The sequence below is a fragment of the Lemur catta genome, chromosome 8 (assembly GCF_020740605.2).
Source record: "Lemur catta isolate mLemCat1 chromosome 8, mLemCat1.pri, whole genome shotgun sequence".
NCBI classification, from domain to species: Eukaryota; Metazoa; Chordata; class Mammalia; order Primates; family Lemuridae; genus Lemur; species Lemur catta.
The window spans coordinates 54,197,346-54,219,126 of NC_059135.1; the positions used below are offsets into that span (position 1 = coordinate 54,197,346).

A 21,781-nucleotide genomic window follows, 5' to 3' on the forward strand; every position below is an offset into this window, starting at 1 on the left:
GGCAAAGTTCATCAGGCGTGGAAATAACTGTGGCCTGCAGCTCCACCCTCTGGGCCTAAAGCTTTGCCCTTACAGTCATTCTTCCTTTTTCCTGAAGGGAAGCACATGTTTGCAGCTGAGCAGTTTTATTAGCCTGTTTCCTGCCTGTGGAATTCTGGGAGTTCATCAACCTTCCTTCATTTTGTCTTGTCAGTTCAAGTTGCATTTTGAAGTTTTGATTCTCAAAACCCTTGTGGGTCACCTGTATATGTCATGAGGGTTCACACCATGAGATACGAGGGTCCTCCACAGATTTTCCCCGGATCTCTAGTCCTGACTTTTTGCTAATGATTGAGGAGATCTGAGTCACATGCCTAAATCATTAGCACTAGCAGAAGGGTATCTTTCCACACCCTAGGCTTTCTCTCCAGAGCACACTTTCCTAACAGTGAATCTCCTAATTTTAGTGTCTTCTGCAATCTGGACAGGCTGAGAATTTCCCAAATCAACAAGTCCTGTATCCTTTTTGTTTAACAGTCTTCCCTAAATTTATCTCTTTCCTCTCACATTTTACTATAAGAAGTCAGAAACCGGTTTCTTTGCCTCCGTGGCTCAGCTGCTTGGCGTGTCCGGCCATCAACCCGAAGAAGCCAGAAACCAGGCCACACCTTCAATACTTAGCCTAAAAATCTGCTCAGCTAAATATCCAAGTTCATTGCTTGCAAGTTCTACTTTCCACATAATTGCAGGACACAATTCAGCTAGGCTTTCTGTCACTATGTAACAAGGATCTCCTTTCTCCCAGTTTCCAAACACATGTTCCTCATCTCCTTCTCAGGTATGTTTAATGTTCATATTTTTACCAAAACTATGTTTATGATATTAATATTAATATATGTATTCTATAAGATGATACAGGCTTTCTCTCTCATGCTCCTTTCTTCTGAGCCCTAACCAGCAGTGCCTTTAATATCCACATTTCTACCAATAGTCTATTCAAGGTAATTTATACTTTTTCTATCATGCACCTCAAAATTCTTCCAGTCTCCACCCATTTCCAAAGCTATTTCTACATTTTTAGCTCTTTGTTATGTAGCACCCCACCTCCTGGTACAAAAATATGTATTAGTTTCCTGTAGCTGCTGTAACAAATTACCACAAACTTGGTGGCTTAAAACAACAGCTATTTATTCTCTCACAGTCTGGAGGTAAAGTCTGAAATCAATATCCCTCACCCACACATATTCAAGGTGCTACATATAAAGGAATAAATTAGCAAAATTTGTGGGATTATAAATGCAGCAAGAAAAATTTAAATAGACATTCTATATGAAGTAAAAGTAGAAAATTGAGATATTTCCCTTCATCTTCTTTGACTTCTATTTGACTTTTAGAAAAAGAAGTAATTTCTATGTCCATAATAAAAAACAAAAGTTGGTAAAAGAAAAGAATAAATAAATGAAACTCTGATCATAAAAGCGAAGGTTTTTATGGAGAAAGCCCACCCAGGAAACAGACCAGGCTAAGGATCATAATCACAGGGTTAACTGAATGACAGGGAGGCAAATGGCTACATAACTAAACACAGAATATGTGATTTCAAAACTACCATATAACAGATTCTCTCCTCCCTATCTGGAGGAGAGAATTTTAAATTTTAAAACCTGTTTTAAACTCAATTGGAAAAGAGAGTTAAAAATAAATGTATTTCTGTTCTTACCTCCACACAGTCAAAGTTCTCGTCAACTTTAGATGCATATTCAACACGAAACATTGTTGACAGGCTGCCAGCAATGTAGTACAACAGGATCTTCAGACCCTTGTAACCAAAAGCAGTTTCACTGAAATGGAAAAAAACAGCAATAATCAAAATGAATTTTTGCTGTCATGAAAAAGTATTAATGCTACATATAATAAACAAGTTTAATTTCACGAGTAGTTTCAAGACTTATTTAAAATATTTACGTTCTAAAAAAAGAAAAAATATTAAATATTTGGGATGAAACTATGCCTCAGTTTTCATCTATAAAATAGAGTAACAGTACCTAACTCAGCAATGTTGTTTGGGTTAAATGAGTAAGTTAGAACGTGTAAACCACTTACAACACTGATGGGCACATCGTGTAAGTACTCAGTAAATGTTAGACATTACTATTACTGCCATTTTTGCTGTTGCTACTATTACTAGCATTTCAGAAAGACGAGTAGTGTTAAACTAGGACCTGGCTAGGTAAGCAGCTAAGACCTAGCCTTGGACCAGCCCTTCCAACTTACCACTTGGTTCTACCATCAACTTCCAGAGCCGCTGAAAGCAGTGATAGCACCTATTTAATTATACTTAAACCCCTCTATGAACTCAGAGGGCAGATCTGGAGCTGCTGCTAATTTTTCCAACCCTGCTCCCTGCTATCACATCTATGCTTTGCTATCCCTTTTTCCAGCTTAAAAAGAGTTTTCTAAAAGCAAATTCTAAAATATCCAGAATAAGTAAATCTATAGAAAGATTAGTAACCACCTAGGACAGGAGGGTAGGGAGTGGAGGCAAAGGGATGTGACTGCTAACAGATTATGGGGTTTCTGATGTGAGTAATGAAAATGTTCTAAAATTGATTGTGATGATGGTTACACAACTGTGAATATACCAAAAACCACTGAACTGCACACTGCAAATAAATGAAATATATGATATGTGACTATATATCAATAAAGGTGGTTTTTTTTTTTTTAAAGTGAGTTCTGGGCCAGGCTTGGTGGCTCACACCTGTAATCCTAGCACTCTGGGAGGCCCAGGTGGGAGGATTGCTTGAAGCCAGGAATGCAAGACAAACTCGAGCAAGAGCAACACCCCATTTCTATAAAAAAAATAAAAAATTAGTCAGGTGTGGTGGTGCACACCTATAGTCCCAGCTACTCAGAAGGCTAAAGCAGGATGATGGCTTGAGCCTAGGAGCCTGAGGTTGCAGTGAACTATGATGATGCAACTGCACACTAGCCTGGGCAACACAGCGAGACCCTGTTTCAAAAAAGAAAATAAAAGTGAATTCTGAAAGAAGAGTGCTTGAAAGAAGCAGTGTCGGCCGGGCGTGGTGGCTCACGCCTGTAATCCTAGCCCTCTGGGAGGCCGAGGCGGGTGGATCGCTCGAGGTGAGGAGTTTGAGACCAGCCTGAGCGAGACCCCGTCTCTACTAAAAATAGAAAGAAATTATCTGGACAACTAAAAATATATATAGAAAAAAGTAGCCGGGCATGGTGGCGCATGCCTGTAGTCCCAGCTACTTGGGAGGCTGAGGCAGTAAGATCACTTAAGCCCAGGAGTTTGAGGTTGCTGTGAGCTAGGCTGACGCCACGGCACTCACTCTAGCCCAGGCAACAAAGTGAGACTGTCTCAAAAAAAAAAAAAAAAGCAGTGTCATTTCCAGATTTTTATCTATGCTATCAAAATAAAATGTGAGCACTGTCCATTCCAGGGACTCTGAAAGTTATGTGAAGAAGACAGGAGTGGCAATGATACTAGGATGAAGACTAATATCATACTTGGGTCACAAGATAGAGGGATATCACAAATATGTTACTGTCATGTCATCTGCCTACCTCAGAAGAGTGGTATATAAGCACACCACTTTCAATGATATCATGCAAAACAGACAGGTAAATGTGCAAAATGCCATTAAGAAGCAGTATTTGTAAAATTAGATCTTATCCACTAAGACTGTATGGTCCCTAATCCCCGGGCTGCGGGCCAGTACCAGTCCGTGGCCTGTTAGGAACTAGGCCGCACAGTAGGAGGTGAGCGGCAGGCAAGCAGGCGAAGCTTCATCTGGATTTACAGCTGCTCCCCATCACTCACATCACTGCCTGAGCTCCGCCTCCTGTCAGATCAGAGGTGGCAGTAGATTCTCATAGCAGCACAAACCCTACTGTGTACACCGTGTGTATGAGGGATCTAGGTTGCGTGCTCCTTATGAGAATCTAATGCCTGATGATCTGAGATGGAGCTGTGAAGGTGATGCTAGCACCAGGGAGTGGCTGCAAATACAGATTATCATTAGCAGAGAAGTTTGACTGCACAGAGACCATAATAAATCAATTACTTGCAGGCTCATACTAAAAAGCTATCAGTGAGTGGCAAGTGACAATTAAGCTGCATAATAAATCAATTACTTGCAGGCTCATACTAAAAAGCTATCAGTGAGTGGCAAGTGACAATTAAGCTGCATCTGGTGGCAGGCTTTAAGACAGAATCTGACACTTATTTTAGACCTCACATAGCCCACCCATTATTTTATTTATCGCTTCTGTCCATATCTCTTTCCCGCACTGCCCACTTGTCTCAGTCACAGTTTTGGTAAGCCCACATGCCAACCGTAGCAAAAATGAGTGAAAAAAACAAACGTCTCTGGAGAGCTTCTTTGAAAACAGGGAAAGACCCAATGATGAGATAGCAGAAGGACTCTAAGACTGCCAACAAAATGAAAGCTACATTTAAAAGAAAATACCAAGAGTTCTACTTAAATTACAGCTTCATGGCCAGGCGCGGTGGCTCACGCCTGTAATCCTAGCACTCTGGGAGGCCGAGGCGGGAGGATCGCTCAAGGTCAGGAGTTTGAGACCAGCCTGAGCAAGAGCAAGACCCCATCTCTACAAAAAATAGAAAGAAATTATCTGGACAACTAAAAATATATAGAGAAAAAATTAGCTGGGCATGGTGGCACATGCTTGTAGTCCTAGCTACTCGGGAGGCTGAGGCAGGAGGATTGCTTGAGCCCGGGTGTTTGAGGTTGCTGTGAGCTAGGCTGACACCACAGCACTCTAGCCCAGGCAACAGAGCGAGACTCTGTCTCAAAAAAAAAAAAAAAAAAAATTACAGGTTCATTGCAACAGGTGATTCACATTCTCCAAACCCACTTTGTAAAATATGTGGCGACCATCTATCCAATGAAGCCATGAAACCTTCAAAACTGCTTCGTCACATGGCAACCAAGCATCCTGTATTAAAAGACAAGCCTTTGGAGTTTTTCAAAAGAAAAAAATGTGAACATGAGAACAAAAGCAATTATTGTAGGCCACCAATTCATCAAATGTGTCTGCAATGAGAGCATCATTCTTAGTGGCTAACTGCATTACTAAAGCTAAGAAGCCCTTTACTATTGGTAAAGAGTTGATCCTGCCTGCTGCTAAGGACACTTGCCGTGAACTTTTAGAAGAGACTGCAGTTCAAAAGCTGGCACGTGTTCCTCTTTTGGCTAGCACCGAAACTAGATGAACTGATGAAATAGCAGAGTATACTGAGGCACAATTGTCAGAGAGGATTAATGAATCACCATGGTATGCAATCCAGGTTGACAAGACTACTAATGTTGACAAAAAGGCAACGATGCTTGTTTTTCGTATGATGTATTTTTCAGGAGGATGTGCATGAGGATATGGTATGTGCACTTTTGTTGCGAACCAACACCACAGCTGCAGAACTATTCAAGTCTTCAAGTGATTATATATCAGGAAAATTGAATTGGTCATTTTGTGTCAGTATATGCATGGACAGAGCGGCTGCTATGACTGGATGGCTTTATGGTGAAGGAGGTCATTTCTGAATGTGAGTCTACACACTGTGTTATCCACAGAGAAATGCTGGTTAGCAAAAAAATGTCACCTGAACTTAAGAACGTTTTGCAGGGTGTGATTAAAATTAACAACATTAAAGTACATGCCCTTAACTCACGTCTGTTCACGCAGCTCTGTGAAGAAATGGACACAGAGCACACATGTCTTCTCTTATACATAGAAGTGAGATGGCTTTCTAAAGGTAGATCACTGGCCAGAGTTTGTGAGTTTTGAGAGCCACTCTAGAGACTTCTTTTAGAAAAACAACACTACTGGCAGCACATTTCAGTGACACAGAATGGGTCACAAAATTTGCTTACTTGTGTGACATATTCAACCTGCTCAACGAACTCAAGCTGTCACTCCAGGGGAGAATGACAACTGTGTTCAAGTTGGCAGATAAAGTGCCTGCATTCAAAGCCAAACTGGAATTATGGGGGCGATGAGTAAACATTGGGATTTCTGACATGTTTCAAACACTAGCAGAGATTTTGAAAGAAACTGAGCCAGGGCCTTCTTTCTCTAAGCTGGTGTGTGATCACCTATCTCAGCTTTCAAAAGAGTTTGAGCATTACTTCCCAACCACGAAAGACCCCCAAACTGGGAAGGAATGGATCTGCGACCCATTTGTGAATAAGCCAGGTGAATCGACTTTGTGCTAGAAGAGGATCAACAGCTTGAGATCACAAATGACAGTGACCTTAAAAAAGTATGTTTGAGACAACTTCAAATCTCCATCTGTTCTGGATTAAAGTCAAGGCAGAATATCTTGAGATAGCTACGAAAACACCAAAAAGCCTGCTTCTATTTCCATCCTGTCTTTGTGAAGCAGGGTGTTCGGCAGTGACCAAAACAAGATTACGGAGTAGACTGGACATAAGCAACACACCTTGGTGCCACTGTCTCTCATCACCCCCAGATGGACCCATCTAGTTGCAGGGAAACAAGCTCAGGGCTCCCACTGACTCTGCATTATGGTGAGTTGTATCATTATATATTAATATTACAGTGTAATGATAGAAATAAAGTGCACAATAAATATAATTTGCTTGAGTCATTCTGAAACCATCCCTTCCACCCGCAGTCCGTGGAAAAATTGTCTTCCATGAAACCAGTCCTTGGTGCCAAAAGGCGGACTGCTGCACTGAGATATTGCCACAGAAAGAGATTTTTAAAAGTAGTAAAAAGTGGAGAATAAAATAAATCTCCCCTTAAAGATAGAAATCCAAAGAGAAACATTCTCGGGCCAGGCATGGTGGTTCACACCTGTAACCCTAGCACTTTGGGAGGCCGAGATGGGAGGACTGCCTGCCAGGAGTTTGAGGTTGCAGTGAGCTATGATGGATGCCATAGCACTCTAGCCTGGGCAACAGAGCAAGACTCTGTCTCAAAAAAAAAAAAAAAGAAAAAAGAAACAAAGAAAATATTCTTATTTTTAATGATAAAATAAAACTTGTTGAAAATATGGAAGGCTAAAATTTTTGCATGTATCTCTATATAATAAAACATAATTATTAATATTTAAAAGCATATAAAATGCTTAACCTAATACATTAATAATGAGAAATTCTCAGGAAATTTGTTCCATGAAGAGAAATTTTTCAATTTAAAAACACATGAAATAAATACATCAATGATGTTAAAACAATGCATTGGAGGGGGGGAAAGCCATGAAGGGAAATATTTTACATGTCCAGTATCTAAATATCCCTTCCTACTACAACAAACCAGAGTTCCTGGGAGGCTGGTTTACTACAGAACTAGTAGGCAAAGTATAAGATGAATCTAGACTATCTTATTGTACCAGAAAGTAAAGAATCTCTCAAATGATGAGGATATATCAAAGACTTAAAAGTGTTTGAAAGGGTAACCACTTGCCAAATCTGAGATAATTTGAGCATCAAAATTAGTAGCAGTAAGTTTATGACCCACTGAATTAAAAATAGGATCCCTGAGTCTATTCTGATATAAACAAAGAAATAAATAAGGGGAAGAAGATAACCTCTTCTTATAGTACAATGCTAACTAATAAATGTAGAGAGTATGATAGAGTTACAAAATCACCACTTTGCAATCATCATAGTAAAATACTGATTCAGGCAAGAATCATTAATGAATGCTAAAGGGTAAAAGTTTGATGGAAAATAGGATATTTTCGGTCTCAGAGTATCTCCCATAGATTTACAAAGGGAAAAATGTTAACTTTATAGTGGAGAAACCTGGCAGACTCCTCTAAACAAAGTGACTTAAGTGAGCTTAACCAACAATGGGACAAATTGGCATCATGGACTTCTTGATGTGATACACTGATCAGGACACAATACCACTACTATAGTGGCACTGCAAATATATGCATTATCTGAATTTAATCATGAAGAAACTAATCAAACTCTAATCCAAACTGAGGGTTCTATAAAACTAGCCTATACTCTACAAAATATGTCTGTCATGAAAAACAAAGAAAGGCTGAAGAGCTGTTTTATATTAAAAGAGAATGAAAAGATATGACAGCTACATGCAATATGATTCTGGATTGGATCCAGGATGGGGAAAAATTGCTATAAAAGAATTATTGGGAATCAATTGGCAAAATCTGAAACATGGACTATATATTGAAAAATAATACTGTCTCAATGTTAAACTTCCTGAGTTTTGATAATTCTACCACGGTTATTGCCTTTGTTTTTAGAAGATAAATACTGAAGAATTTAGGGTAAGGAATCAAGATAAATCTACAGCCTACTCTCAAACGGTTCAACAACAAATTACTAATACATCTTTATAAGAAGAGAGAATGATTAAAGCAAATGTGGCTTAATGTTAAGTGGTGAATCCAGGTAAACAATAGACAGTTCACTGTACTATTCTTGCAACTTTCTGAAAATTTGAAATATTTTTCAAAATCAAAAGTTTAAAAAAAAAGAAAATGATAATTGACTAATAATGTAGTGACGGTATAGGAAATTAAACAATTGTGCTGAATCTATCTTTAAAGTTGCTTCTAAAAATAAATTTCTCTTAACTATTTAATCATAGAATAACAACTTGAGCTTTCTAGCTTTATGGGAGTATATGCTACACTAAAAGTACTACAGCAAAGTGGTAGGAAGAAAAAAGTAGTAGTTATAAGTACAGGCTCTGGAGTCAGATTCCCTGAATCTGAATTCCAGCCATTCATATGTCCTTAGGCAATTACCCAATTCCACCACTGTACAAAATAGCAAATAATATTATCATTACTAATACTGTTGTAAGAATTAAAGGAAATAATGCATGGACAGCACAGTGTCAAAAATACCATTCTAATATATATTGTAAGATAAACTACATAAAAAATAACAGAAAAGAAAAGAAAATCTGATTCTAGATCTAAAAAAAGGGCCACATTAATTTCGCAAACACTTTATTTTACTAAGTTACTTATACTTACTCATCCCCAAAGAGTTGATGGGTATATTCAGGAAAGAAAGTTCTAATGTCATTCTCAAGATCTTCAGGAAAACGAACTGTTTAAAGGAATAAAAAAATAGAGATATTAAAGGTGACTGGTATTTCCATTTCAAGAGTTTCACTATAACTAGGATACAACCAACATTTTTCTTACTTAAAATGCCATTTCTCTATTACAAGATTTATACTGGATTCTCATGAGACAAGTGAACAATGAAAATCAGAATATTCCTCAGTGCTTCAGCATCAAAATCTTACTTATTCTAAGATTTAGAAGACTAGGCATAACAGAGGCACCTGATTTAGTTTTTATTTTTCTGTATGTTTATATACAGTGCAAAGAATAAACGGAAAAATAAGACACTTTGAGAAAGGAAAAACTACAGCATCTAAGAAAAGAAAACAGAATGCCATAGGAAACACTCTAAGAACAAAAATAACCTGAGTTTCACAAAGCCCATATCATCACATCATTCTTTCTGACTGCTAGGTGACATTTATGTTGTTCTCAGTAGTTTGTTTTTTTGTTTTTTTTTGCTATTAAAAATAACACTACAACGGTCAGGCACAGTGGCTCACACCTGCAATCCTAGCACTTTGGAAGGCTGAGGTGGGAGGATCACTTGAGGCCAGGATATCAAGACTAGCCTGGGCAATAGCAAGACCCCATCACTACAAAAAAAATTTTTAAATTAGCTGGGCATGGTAGCATGCACCAGTAGTCCCAGCTACTGGAGAGGCTGAGGGAGGAGGATAACTTGAGCCCAGTTTTAGGTTGCAGTGAGGTATGATGACACCACTGCACTCCAGCCCAGGAAACAGAGCGAGACTCTGTCTCAAAAAAACAAACAAACAAAAAAACACTGCAGTAACATCCGTATAGACATCTTGTTGTACCTTTTATAAGTATATACATGGCGAAAATTCCTGGCAATGGAAAAATAAGGTAAGAGTATTGAAATATTTTTATAAATACTGCTGAAGTGCCCTCTAAAAATATTTTAATACCTTATATATCCATCAGCAGCTATGTAGACTCCTTTGTTTCCTACATCCTTGAGGATACTCTGTACCCTCAACTTAAATTTCTACCAATCTAAGATAGAAATGGGTATCTTTTTGTTATTTTTATTTTTATTTGTATTTGTTGTGAATACTGATATGTTGGACATTTTCCTGATACAATTTATCTTATGAAGAAAACCTTTATTTATCAAAAAATCCTTAAGCAACTGAAAAATGAAAAGATGACTTGTAGATGAAAATTTTCTAACACTGTCCTTATGGAACAAGTCATTCACTGGGTGCCAAAGTACTACCTAAGGAATGGTATCTTTTCACTGTAGAGATCTGGTAGTCACTACATTTGCAAGTGATCTAACTTAGCATCACTCACTGTGGGACAGACCAACATTACGGGCCTCCTGATTCAATGCAATATGAAGTATATAGCATCACCTATGAAGCTTTCTCACTAAAAAACATTTATCCTAAATCTAATCAAGCTTTTTACCTTCTAACTTATAGGAAATACAGAGAATAGAAGAACAAATTAAATAACACCAAAAAAAGGAAATAGACAAATGCAGAATATAAATTTGTCTAATAATTCTGTGCAATGACTTTACTCTTCCAAATAAACCAATAGTATGGGGGAAAAGTTGCATGTGGGGAACTGTTCTGGATTAAAAGAGATTAAAGAAAAATTACAACCAAATGCAGTGCATGATCCTTGATTGAATCCTGATTTAAATTTTTTAAAGCTATTCAAGAGTTTTGAGAGCAACCAGGGAAACCAGAAAATTACATGATATTGAAAATCTACCATTAATTTTCTTAGGTGTAATAGCATTATGGTTATATATATATATATATATATATGAATGTTTACATATTAGGCAATGTGCAACAAGAGAAGTGCCATGATGTTTAGATATGTCCTTTCAAATAATTCAGCAAAAATACATACACACTAAAGCAAATAAGGCAAAATGTTAACTCTTGAATCTAAGTGTTGAATATATAGATGAGTATTGTTCTGTTTTCTTGATTTTTCCATGTGTTTGAAAATTTTCATAATAAAAATTTAAAGAAAAAAAAGAATGCCTGGGCAAATATAGCCAAATGCTAAGATTTGAAAAAGCAGAATGATGGTGGGATCACAGATATTCATTAGTCTGCTCTATATTTTTTGTCTGTCTGTAATATTTCATAGTTAAAAAAATGAAATAGTGCAATATATGTAGACTCACTACCCTAAAAATTCCCAACTATTCCATCTCTAATGTTTGAAATGTTTAAAAATCTCCAGAAATTCTGAAAAATTAATTTCAAACTACTGCTTCTAATATAATATGTATGTATGTATATACGTAATATATGGCACCTTTTTTTATTTTTTTTGAGATAGCTCTGTCACCCTGGGTAGAGAGCAGTGGCGTCATCATAGTTCACTGCAATCTCAAACTCCTGGGCTCAAGTGATCCTCCTACCTCAGCCTCCCAAGTAGCTGGGACTACAGGCATATGCCACCACACCTGGCTAATTTTTTCTATTTTTGGCAGAGACAGGGTCTCACTCTTGCTCAGGCTGGTCTTGAACTCCTGACCTCAAGTGCTCCTCCTTGGCCTCCCAGAGTGCTAGAATTAAATTTGTGAGCCGCTGTGCCCAGCAATGTTATATAGCACTTTGGCAGTGATGGGTAAAGAGACATGGACAGAGAAAAAGATAAGTAATGAACAAGAAAAGTGTCATAAGCCTAGTTATGATAATTATCTCTATAATTCAGATTGGCCTTCTTCCAATGCCTGTCATCCAAAACAGTGTGGTTTTAATATTTTCCCATGGAATTTGGTCCACAGGAAATAGGAACTAAAAGTTGGTAAGTAGTGGGTTTAAGGCTGGATCAATCTGACAAATATACATGTACATGACAACATGATCAAAATGTGAACTCTCTCCTGGATATTTGAAACATTAAATATTTTCAAGTCTTTAGAATGCAGTTATGGCAATAAAGCAAGTAAGCAAAGGGGCAGGGAACCTACGGCCTTGAGGCCACATGTGCATGATGACAGACGTAGGAAAGTATTCACGATGTATAGTTAAGTGGATGGAACATGACAGTGCAACTTCAATTTTATAAAAGAGAAATAACATAAATGAATACATAATAAATAATACTAGAAGGAATTATTCCCAAATTGTAACACAGAAGTTATTTTGAGTGATGAATTATGATTTTTATTTCATATACTCTTTTGTACTTTCCAAATTTCCTACAAAATAAGGTATTACTCCAATAGTCAGAAAAACATACAACATAAAAAACTGAATTTAAAATAAGCACTAAAAATTTTCTTTCCTGGAAAACCTATGTCCCTTGCATTTTTGTAGAAAAACATAAGCTCAGGGCCTACAATACTAAATGGCACCTTATTGCTACATAGAACATAGGGCCTGCAATGAAACTTCCTTTTGAATATATGTCCTGTTTTTTTCTACTCTATCTATAATTCCTTTACTTCCTAGTTCTCAGAATCACTTCAGTAGTTTTTGGAGAGACAAGATGCATGAAGGAAGATATAATCTACAAGTCTTATTACCCAAAAGCAAAAATCAAGAAATCACCAAATTTAATCAGTTTTTAAAGTTTAATAAATACAGCATTTAAAATATGCATGACCTGTTAACAGGTGCTCATAATGCAGATATAAATGGGTCATAGCCATAACTGAAATTGTAGTGTTTTGGCCAATACATCTTTTCCTGACCATGCTAAATTGAAACATATGTTTAATTATATTCCATGAAGAAACTATAATTAATGCTGGGCATGGTGGCTCATGACTGTAATCCTAGCACTCTGGGAGCCTGAGGTGGGAGGATCACTTGAGGTCAGGAGTTTGAGACCAGCCTGAGCAAGAGTAAGACCCTGTCTCTACTAAAAATAGGAAAAATTAGCTGGGCATAGTGGTACATGCCTGTAGTCCCAGCTACTTGGGAGGCTGAGGCAGGAGGATCACTTGAGCCCAGGAGTTTGAGGTTGCTGTGAGCTAGGCTGACACCACAGCACTGTACCCTGGGCAACAGAAAAAGACTCTGCCTAAAAAATAAAATAAAATAAAAATAAAAATACCATAATATTCTTTATTTCTGTAAACCTCAAATTCCTAAATTACCATATGAGGATTCTCATCCTCATACAGTAATGTAGAACTACTGATCTAATCCCACTGTTCCCAACTCCTGTGACCACTGTAAAACTTACAGATCAATCATTACCAAAATTCTCCATATCCTCAACCTCTTCCTGTATCTTCTTGCTCAAACAGTTCACAGACACACATGGTTCTCCTCCGCAGACACTACTTCTCTTTACAGCCCTCTCAGGTAGTGGTTGCTTTCTCTTTCATCCCTTCGTACTGCCAGAACAATGTATATCCTCCTTGCTCCTCATTGCTTGTTTGAGAATAATGTCTCTTTCTCCACATGTGAAGAACAAACAGCTTTGAACTCATGTTCTGAATCTCTCCCTCATTCTTTGAAGAATTTAGCTCCTGCCATACTTTCAAACATTACATCTGACTTAAATCTTGATGACTTCAAAATTAATGGAAAGTAATCTTTCCACCCAGCCTCTCAATACTTTGATTCCTCCTCTAAGAATCTTGTCTTTACTGTTCTTTAGCCACTTATTCCCACGACACGCCCCAGCCCTTATTTATCATCATTGACAATTACATCCCCTTAATCTCTGTTCCAAACACCATATAATCTTACCATCACCTCTTATCTTCCTACTTCCTTCCCTCTGATACCGCAATTCTAACAATTCTTCAACCCCCCTCAAGACTCACAATGAATTGATTCAAACACAATTTCACTGTCCCTCCTCTACTTCATATCCTCACTTTCCTCTCTTTGCAGTGTAGAATTCCATGACCCATGAATATTATCACTCCCTCGTAAACATCCTCAATGCTTTTGCCCTAATCTTTGTCATGGCAACCTAGTAAAACCCCAACTCCAGTTAAATCTGACTATATGCCCACTCTTTGCTGTACCCTTCCATCTAGATGTGGCTGACCTCATTTTATATTCATGAGTATTAACTTGAAGTGGGCTCCTAGTGCTATCTGACAATCATAACAAAGTTCTCAAGTCCACTTACTCCTCCCACCCACCTAGATGACAGGATATAAATATGCTGTTAATTTCTCCCATGTCTAAACATTTCTCGTTATTACATTAATATCTGGCAAAGTAGCATTCAATATGAGGTAAGATGAAGATTAAAGAGGGGACAGAGATAAAAAGATATCTTTATTACCGGAGATAAAGAAGGAATATTTTATAATAAGTAAGGTCAATTCATCAAAAAGACATATAGACTAAATCTGTATGCATCTAGTATTGGAGGTGTAAATACATCAAGCAAAAATTGTCAACTGAAGACATACAGACAAATCCACAATTAACAGTTGGAGATTTCAACAGTCCTCTCTCAATAGTTCTAATTGATAAAATAAGTAGATACAAAATCAGTAAAAATATAGAAGACTTGAACAATACTATTAAGCCAATTGACATTTTAGAACACTTATAAAACTGCATAATATAAATTATTTTTCAATGCACCTAAGACACTGACCAAAACAGACCATATATGCTTGGCTATAAAATAAGTCTCAATAAATTTTAAAGGATTAAAATAATTAGAATATGTTGTCTGACCTCGATGGAATTAAATTAGAAATCAGTAACAATAAGACAGCTAGAAAAACCCCAAATATTTGGAAATTAAGCAATACGTTTTTTACATAACCCATGGGTGAAAGAAAAAAAAAAAATCACAAGGGAAATGTTAAAATACTTTAAATTTAGCAATTATAAGAACACGACAAAACTGGTGGGATGCAACTAAATCAGTATTTACAGAGATAAATTTATAACAATGCTAGAATTAGAAAAGGAAAGTTTAAATCAATTATATAGATGTCTACTTTAAGAAGGGAGATTTTATTTATTTATTTATTTTTTTTTTTTTTGAGACAGAGTGTCATTCTGTTGCCCGGGCTACAGTGCCATGGTGTCAGCCTAGCTCACAGCAACCTCAAACTCCTGGGCTCAAGCAATCCTACTGCCTCAGCCTCCCGAGTAGCTGGGACTACAGGCATGCACCACCATGCCCAGCTAATTTTTTATATATATATTTTTTAGTTGTCCAGCTAATTTCTTTCTATTTTTTTTAGTAGAGACAGGGTCTCACTCTTGCTCAGGCTGGTCTCAAACTCCTGAGCTCAAGTGATCCTCCCACCTTGGCCTCCCAGAGTGCAAGGCTTACAGGTGTGAACCACCACGCCCAGCCATAAGAAGGGAGATTTTTAAAAAGAGCAAATTAACCAAAAGAAGAAAAAAGGAATTTATAAAGATTGAGAGCAAGAAACAGAAATAGAGAAAAGCAATTACTGAAAAGATCAAAAAGACTGATAAACTTTTTGGCAAACTTATCAAGAAAAAACAAGAAAAACACAAATTACCAATATTGCAAATGATCGATATCCTCAAGAGGGGAAAATAGATTCTATAGTCATTAAAATGGTAAGAAAGGATTATGAACAACTTTCTGCCAAGAAAGTTAAATAAAACAGAGAAATTCCTTAAAAAACAAAAACAACCAAAATTGATGAGAAAAAACAGAAAGTCAGAACAGTATTAAATCTATTCATTAGATTTGTCGTTAAAAACCTTCCAACAAAGGAAACTCAAGGCATATAAAGCTTCACCAGCAAATTCTGTATCTTATATAAACTCTTCCAAAAAATAAAGAAGAAACAGTACCTAACTTATAAGACTAGTAAAATGTTTTAAGAAAAGAAACTACCACCTCTCATGAACAAAGATTCTTATAATATTACGAAGCAAAATCCAGCAAGGCAGGAAAAGGATAATACACTGGCATGCACCACTAATTTAATACTTAAAAACCCACCAATGTTATTTACTGCATTACCAGAATTAAAGGAGAAAAATCATATGATCTCAATAGATAAAGAAAAAACATTAGTCAGAAAGCAATACTTATTCATGACAAAAACTCTTACCAAACTAGGGATAGAAGGAAACTTCCTCAACCCAATAAAGGGCACATGTGAAAAACCTGCAGCTAACATCATACTTCATAATGAAAAGCTCAACATTTTCCTACTTAAACTGGGAATAAGGCAAGAATATCTACTCTACCATTTCCATTTCACATTATAATAGAGGTCCTAGCCAGTGCAATAAGGCAAGAAAATGAAATATGATCACCCTTCCCCATATATGCAGGTTCCACATCCACAGATTCGACCAACTAGGGATCAAACTCTGCCACTCACTCAATGACATAAATCAAGACTGAATAAAATGTGAATGTGTTCAACAAATGCAGAATTTTAACTATACATTTACATAAACAACTGTTCTTACCTAAAACTCAACTTCAAATTTAAAAAGGAAGATTATATACACACACATAGTACATTCATAATATCACTTAGAAATGACATACATACCTAATTTTAGTTCAATTGCTGTATTGGTGTTACATTTGTATTCTGCCAGTTTCTTCTCCACTGCACTCTTATATTCTACCAAAAATTTTTCCATAGCACCAAATCCTAAGAAAAAAGGTTTTTAAAAGGTTTAGTTATAAGTGATTTAAATAGTGAGAGCTACAAATAGGGTTTTTTTGTTTTTGTTTTTTTTTTTTGGAGACAGAGACTCACTCTGCTGCCCAGGCTAGAGTGCCATGGTGTGCCTACCTCATAGCAACCTCAAACTCCTGGGCTCAAGTGATCCTCCTGCCTCAGCCTCCCAAGTAGCTGGGCTACAGGTGCCTGCCACCACAATTGGCTATTTTTTTCTATTTTTGGTAGAGACAGCGTCTCACTCTTGCTCAGGCTGGTCTCGAATTCCTGAGCTCAAGTGATCCTCCTGCCTCAGCCTCCCAGAGTGCTAGGATTACAGGCGTGAACAACTGTGCCGGGCCTCAAATAGGGCTATCAGAAGTGGGATAAAGATAAAATTTAAAACATGCTAGTAGTTTATAAATATACAGGTCATTCTCCACATCCTCCTACATAAATGTACTGAATATGAATGCCTCATTACAAAAGAGAAAAAGAAATCACTTTTGAGACAGAGGCTTATGAACTAGGCATGCTTTACATAAATAAGCCTGAAAATGAACATGACAGATTACTGACATTTCTGAACATTTAATACTGATACTGATTACTTTCTAGGATTTATACTCAAGTAGTCTTTCTAAAAAGAAATATAATGCCAAAGAATGCCACTGTTTCATTATCAGATATGAAAAGCAAAGTGAGAATGTCCTTTGATAATTATGATAGCATTTAATTTTTAATACTGGAAAAATTCTACCCAGAGTGCTTCAGATAAAAAACTGATATTGCATGGATTACTTCAAGAAGAATACACAAATATCTGGTAAACATGGTTACCCCTAGGGTAAGAAAGGAGGAATGGGGACAGGGGTAGGAAGAAAAAAAATCTTTCCACTGTATTAAACAAAATTTTTTTTACCATGTGTGCGTAAAGTCGTAAATTGTAGGCTACTGGAATGACCAAATGGTTTTACTACAAAGTGGCTGCCCAACAATATATATGACAAATATTTAACACTGTGAGAAATCATTATCAAGAAAACTTTCAGGAAAAGATAACAATAAATCTCCTGACAAAATGAACATAAAATTCGGCCAGGCACAGTGGTTCATGCCTGTAATCCTAGCACTTTGGAAGGCTGAGGCAGGAGGATTGCTTGAGGTCAGGAGTTCTAGACCAGGCTGAGCAAGAGTGAGACCCCATCTCTACAAAAAATAGAAAAATTAGTGAGGTATGGAGGCAAGAGCCTGTAGTCCCAGCTACTCAGGAGGCTGAGGAAGAAGGATCACTTGAGCCCAGGAGTTTGAGGTTGCAGTGAACTATGATGATGCCACTGTACTCTAGCTAGGATGACAGAGAGAAACTCTGTTTAAAAAAAAAAAAAAAATTAGTAAAAATTCAGGGCAAAAAAAGTCATGAATAGAAAGGAAAGGAGTACAACGACAATGCTATAAACTTCAAAAAGTGGTTAAAACACACATACACAGAAAATGATAAAGACTTGAAGTAGTGTAGATTAATAGCTTGAAGTCATAATTCCTGGATTCAAATTCACCATTACATACTAGCTCTGTGGACTAGAGCAGATTATTTTACCTCTTTGACCCTAATCTATAAAATTGAGATTAGGGAACCCACTTTGAGGAATTTATGTATAACCTAAGCAACAAAATTTAACATGTTAAATCATATATTAGGATATTTCCCACAATTTTATAAGTAGGTACTCTATCGACCCCATTTCATAGTCAAAAACTCGGGCTTAGAAAGAGGTTTAGGTGAAGGGCACCCAATTACTAAGTGCTGGAGCTGAGATTTGCATTTAGATGTAATTCTTAGATATGTACACACTATACAGTACATATGTTCCTCCTCTTTTGTGGCAGCAGTGTACTCCAAGATCCTATATTCTCTATCTGGTAGAACAGCCCTTCCTTAAACATCTGCAGAACTCTAGCAAGAGCTTGTCTATGCAACATATCCATAAAAATTGAATGTTTAACGTATAATGAGTGCACTACGAAGGCCCTGTGAAAAGATGATAAAATAGAAACACTCCATCACTTCAAAAGATGTGTAATGGTTAAAAAGAATATACTTACACCACAAGAGCCTTAATACACATACAAAGTAATAGCAATTATAAGTTATTAAATGTAAATTGCAGGGACTCAATAAGGAGAGAGCAGAGTATAATGGACACAAGAGAATTGTATTATAGTAGTGCTACTTCAAAAGAGAAGTTTAGATGAAGGAGGAGTGCAGGAACAACGTCTTTCTCAAAGGACATCTAAATACGATCCTAGGAATGCTAAAGTGTGTGAGATTAAGGAGACAATTATGAAGTTCGGTCAAGATCCAACTCGGAGCCCTAGAGCAGGGCAAAGCAGCAATGCTCCAGCTCAGAAGTTTACTGTAGTGGAAGGGGGACGGAAACCTGGAAGAGGAGGAGGATCTGAGCATTAAAATCAGCTGGCGGGAACAGGACCAGACATAGAGCTGAAGCAGCAGTGGGCAAAAGGAACGGGTAGAGAAACAGGCCCCAACGCATGTGGCACTTTACAAGACCAATCGTGACGCTTTCCCCCGGCCTCTTCGGCCCTCCGCTGGGGCCGATTTGCTCGGAGAAGGCACAGAACCCCGAGCAGTTGGGGGCGGGGGCGCGGACTGCGGCCGACAGGCAGCTGGGCTGAGAGTTCCGCAGTTCCCGTCCAAAGCAGGCCTTCTAGAACCCAAGCTAAAGCCTGAAAGTTCCAGGCGGGCACTGTCACCACAGTCTCGGCGTTCTTTCCCAGATCTGACCGCCTCCTCCCCTTGCTAAACTTTTCCCGGGAACTTACCCGCCATTTCCGAGCTGCGAGCACCCGCGGCTGAGGAAGGACGAATCAACCCGCGCGCTCCCGGGCCGGAAGTGACTGCACTGTCTGACACATTTTTCCCCCGCCCACCCCCAGCGAGACGCTAGCCAATGAAGGGAGGAGTGTCGAGGCGCGCGGCGGCGGAAGGGCCCCGAGGGGCGGGGCTAAAGCCGCGAAGAACGCGCGGACCGTTGCCTAGCCACCGCCAGGGCCGTCAGCCACTTCGCGGGCCTGAAGTGTAGGAGGCCGTAAATGGGACCCTGTGTTTTGACGTTCTCGATGGCCGGAGCAGAGCTTCTGTGGGGGTTGTTTTGAGTGCTACAAACACCTTAGTGCTGTTTTCCATACCCTCGCTGCCCGAAAGGTTTTGGAGACTGGTTGGAAACTTTCCCCTTGGCCTGGACAATGATCCAAACCAGAGTCCTAGCTTTACCTAGGTATGTAAGGGTTGAGTTTCAGTTGCGAGAGAAATTTTCACTTATTTTCCTTATTTGTTTCTACTTTTGCCGTGAATTTTAACATTGTTTTTCCTTTCTCATGTTTTTAGCAGTATATAATGTGATATTTAGGTACTCTGCTTTCACTCTTAAGCTTACTAGGCAACTATTTAGTGCACCAAAATCGTGACCTAATAATACCTCAGGTGGCTTGATTTAGTCGTGCATGTCTCAAGTCCCAGTGGCTTGAATTACATCACAGGATTCTACCTGATTTTGGTCATAGGCCTTGTTAGTATTTAGTAACTGTTGAAACTGTTTCTCCCAGAGGATAAACCACTATTTAAGTATCTATAAATATTCCCACAATGTTGTCTATACACTAGAATCAGCTTATCTCAACAAGTATTTGTTCGTAGGTTTTACAATGATGCATGCTAAAGCTAAAATGGACATTTGGGATGAAGTCTAGGACTAACATGCTCTCTCATTTTAGAGATGAGGAAACCAAAGCCCAGAAAATATAAATTGCCCAAGTTCACCCTCTTAGTATACAGCTTATGCAGAGCCCAGTTCACCAGATACTCAGTCCAGTATTTATTTGTTAGAGGTTTATATAGAGATAGCCTTCCTGAAAATAAAGATCAGAAAAGCTACTGAGAATGTCCAGATTCTTTTTCTTTAAACCAAATGATACACAAGAAATTACAGTCATAATGTTAAGACAGAAAACTGAGATCAATGCTACTGATGATATTATGGATCAAAAAAGGAAGACAATCTTTTTTTCAAAATGGCAAGATTCATCATTTCTTTTCAAAATCACCTTACCTATAGATCCGTCACTAGCTGACCAGTTATTATTATCCTTATAAGAAATCAGGAGGAATTTATGTCTTTAGCAAATCTGAAACAGATGATTAGTCCTATGACATTATGTTATGGTTAGTTGCAGGGAAGAAATGTTATGAAACTTATTGATATATTGTGTGGCTAGCATTTAATGTGATCTGCTTGCAGAAATGAGGACAGTTTTAAATTGTCCTTATCTTAGAACTGTTCACACACATTTTTTTAAATGTCACAGAAGACATGTTTAGGTACAGTTTACCTAAAAGATAAAAAAGTGACAATGACTTCTTTCAGAAAGGTAATAGTAAAATTACCAAAAAAAAAAAAAAGCATTCCCTTTTTTTTGTAGGGATTTTTTCCTGTTTTAATTTATATTTTACCTTGTTCTAAAGGTAAACTGTTACAACCATGGAATAAAATTTCTACAAAAGAAATATGCTGTCCTGATACATATGAAAGAGGCAGCATAGTCTTATGGAAAGTTTAATACCCTACTAGTCTCAGTTCTACTACTTCATGGCATTTCAATCTTTTTTCATCTATGAAGTGGGCATAATAATACCTTCCCAGTCGCCACACTATATTGTTGTAAAAATCAAATAGAATAATATTTATGAAAGAACTTTGTAAACTCTAAAATTCTATGTAAGTATAAGGTAGTAGTACTATGATAACATTTATTCTAGTATAGGAGGTCTGGAAACAGCATTTTCTCCAGAGAAAAAGCCATATTATACTACTAGACATGAGCTAGCTATCACATGTTGGTATAGGCTCAAATGCACATGGACTAGTAAATCTTACCTTCCTATCTTGAAACCTCCAGAGGAGATGTTGTTTTATGTGGTTTAAAAAATATGATCATCAGAAAATAGATGTAGGAAATCTAAGATCTAAAAGAAAAATGCAGGTACTTAATAAGTCTTT

At 37.6% G+C, this 21,781-nt stretch overlaps 2 protein-coding genes across 2 annotated transcripts in view; one reads left to right on the top strand and one right to left on the bottom strand.

The window, feature by feature from the left end:
• The window catches only part of HAT1 (histone acetyltransferase 1), a 50,336-nt gene extending 30,722 nt beyond the window's left edge, over positions 1-19,614 (bottom strand). Inside the window, exons 1-4 of the mRNA XM_045559542.1 lie at positions 19,548-19,614; positions 16,590-16,694; positions 9,011-9,086; positions 1,700-1,820 (exon numbers count right to left, since the gene is read on the bottom strand). Coding sequence (XP_045415498.1) covers positions 1,700-1,820; positions 9,011-9,086; positions 16,590-16,694; positions 19,548-19,554 — 309 coding nt within the window. The 5' untranslated portion in view covers positions 19,555-19,614. The remainder of the gene's footprint in view (positions 1-1,699; positions 1,821-9,010; positions 9,087-16,589; positions 16,695-19,547) is intronic.
• Positions 19,615-19,819: 205 nt separating this feature from the next.
• The window catches only part of SLC25A12 (solute carrier family 25 member 12), a 106,201-nt gene continuing 104,239 nt past the window's right edge, over positions 19,820-21,781 (top strand). Inside the window, exon 1 of the mRNA XM_045559544.1 lies at positions 19,820-20,002. The gene's annotated coding sequence lies outside the window, so the exon portion shown is untranslated. The remainder of the gene's footprint in view (positions 20,003-21,781) is intronic.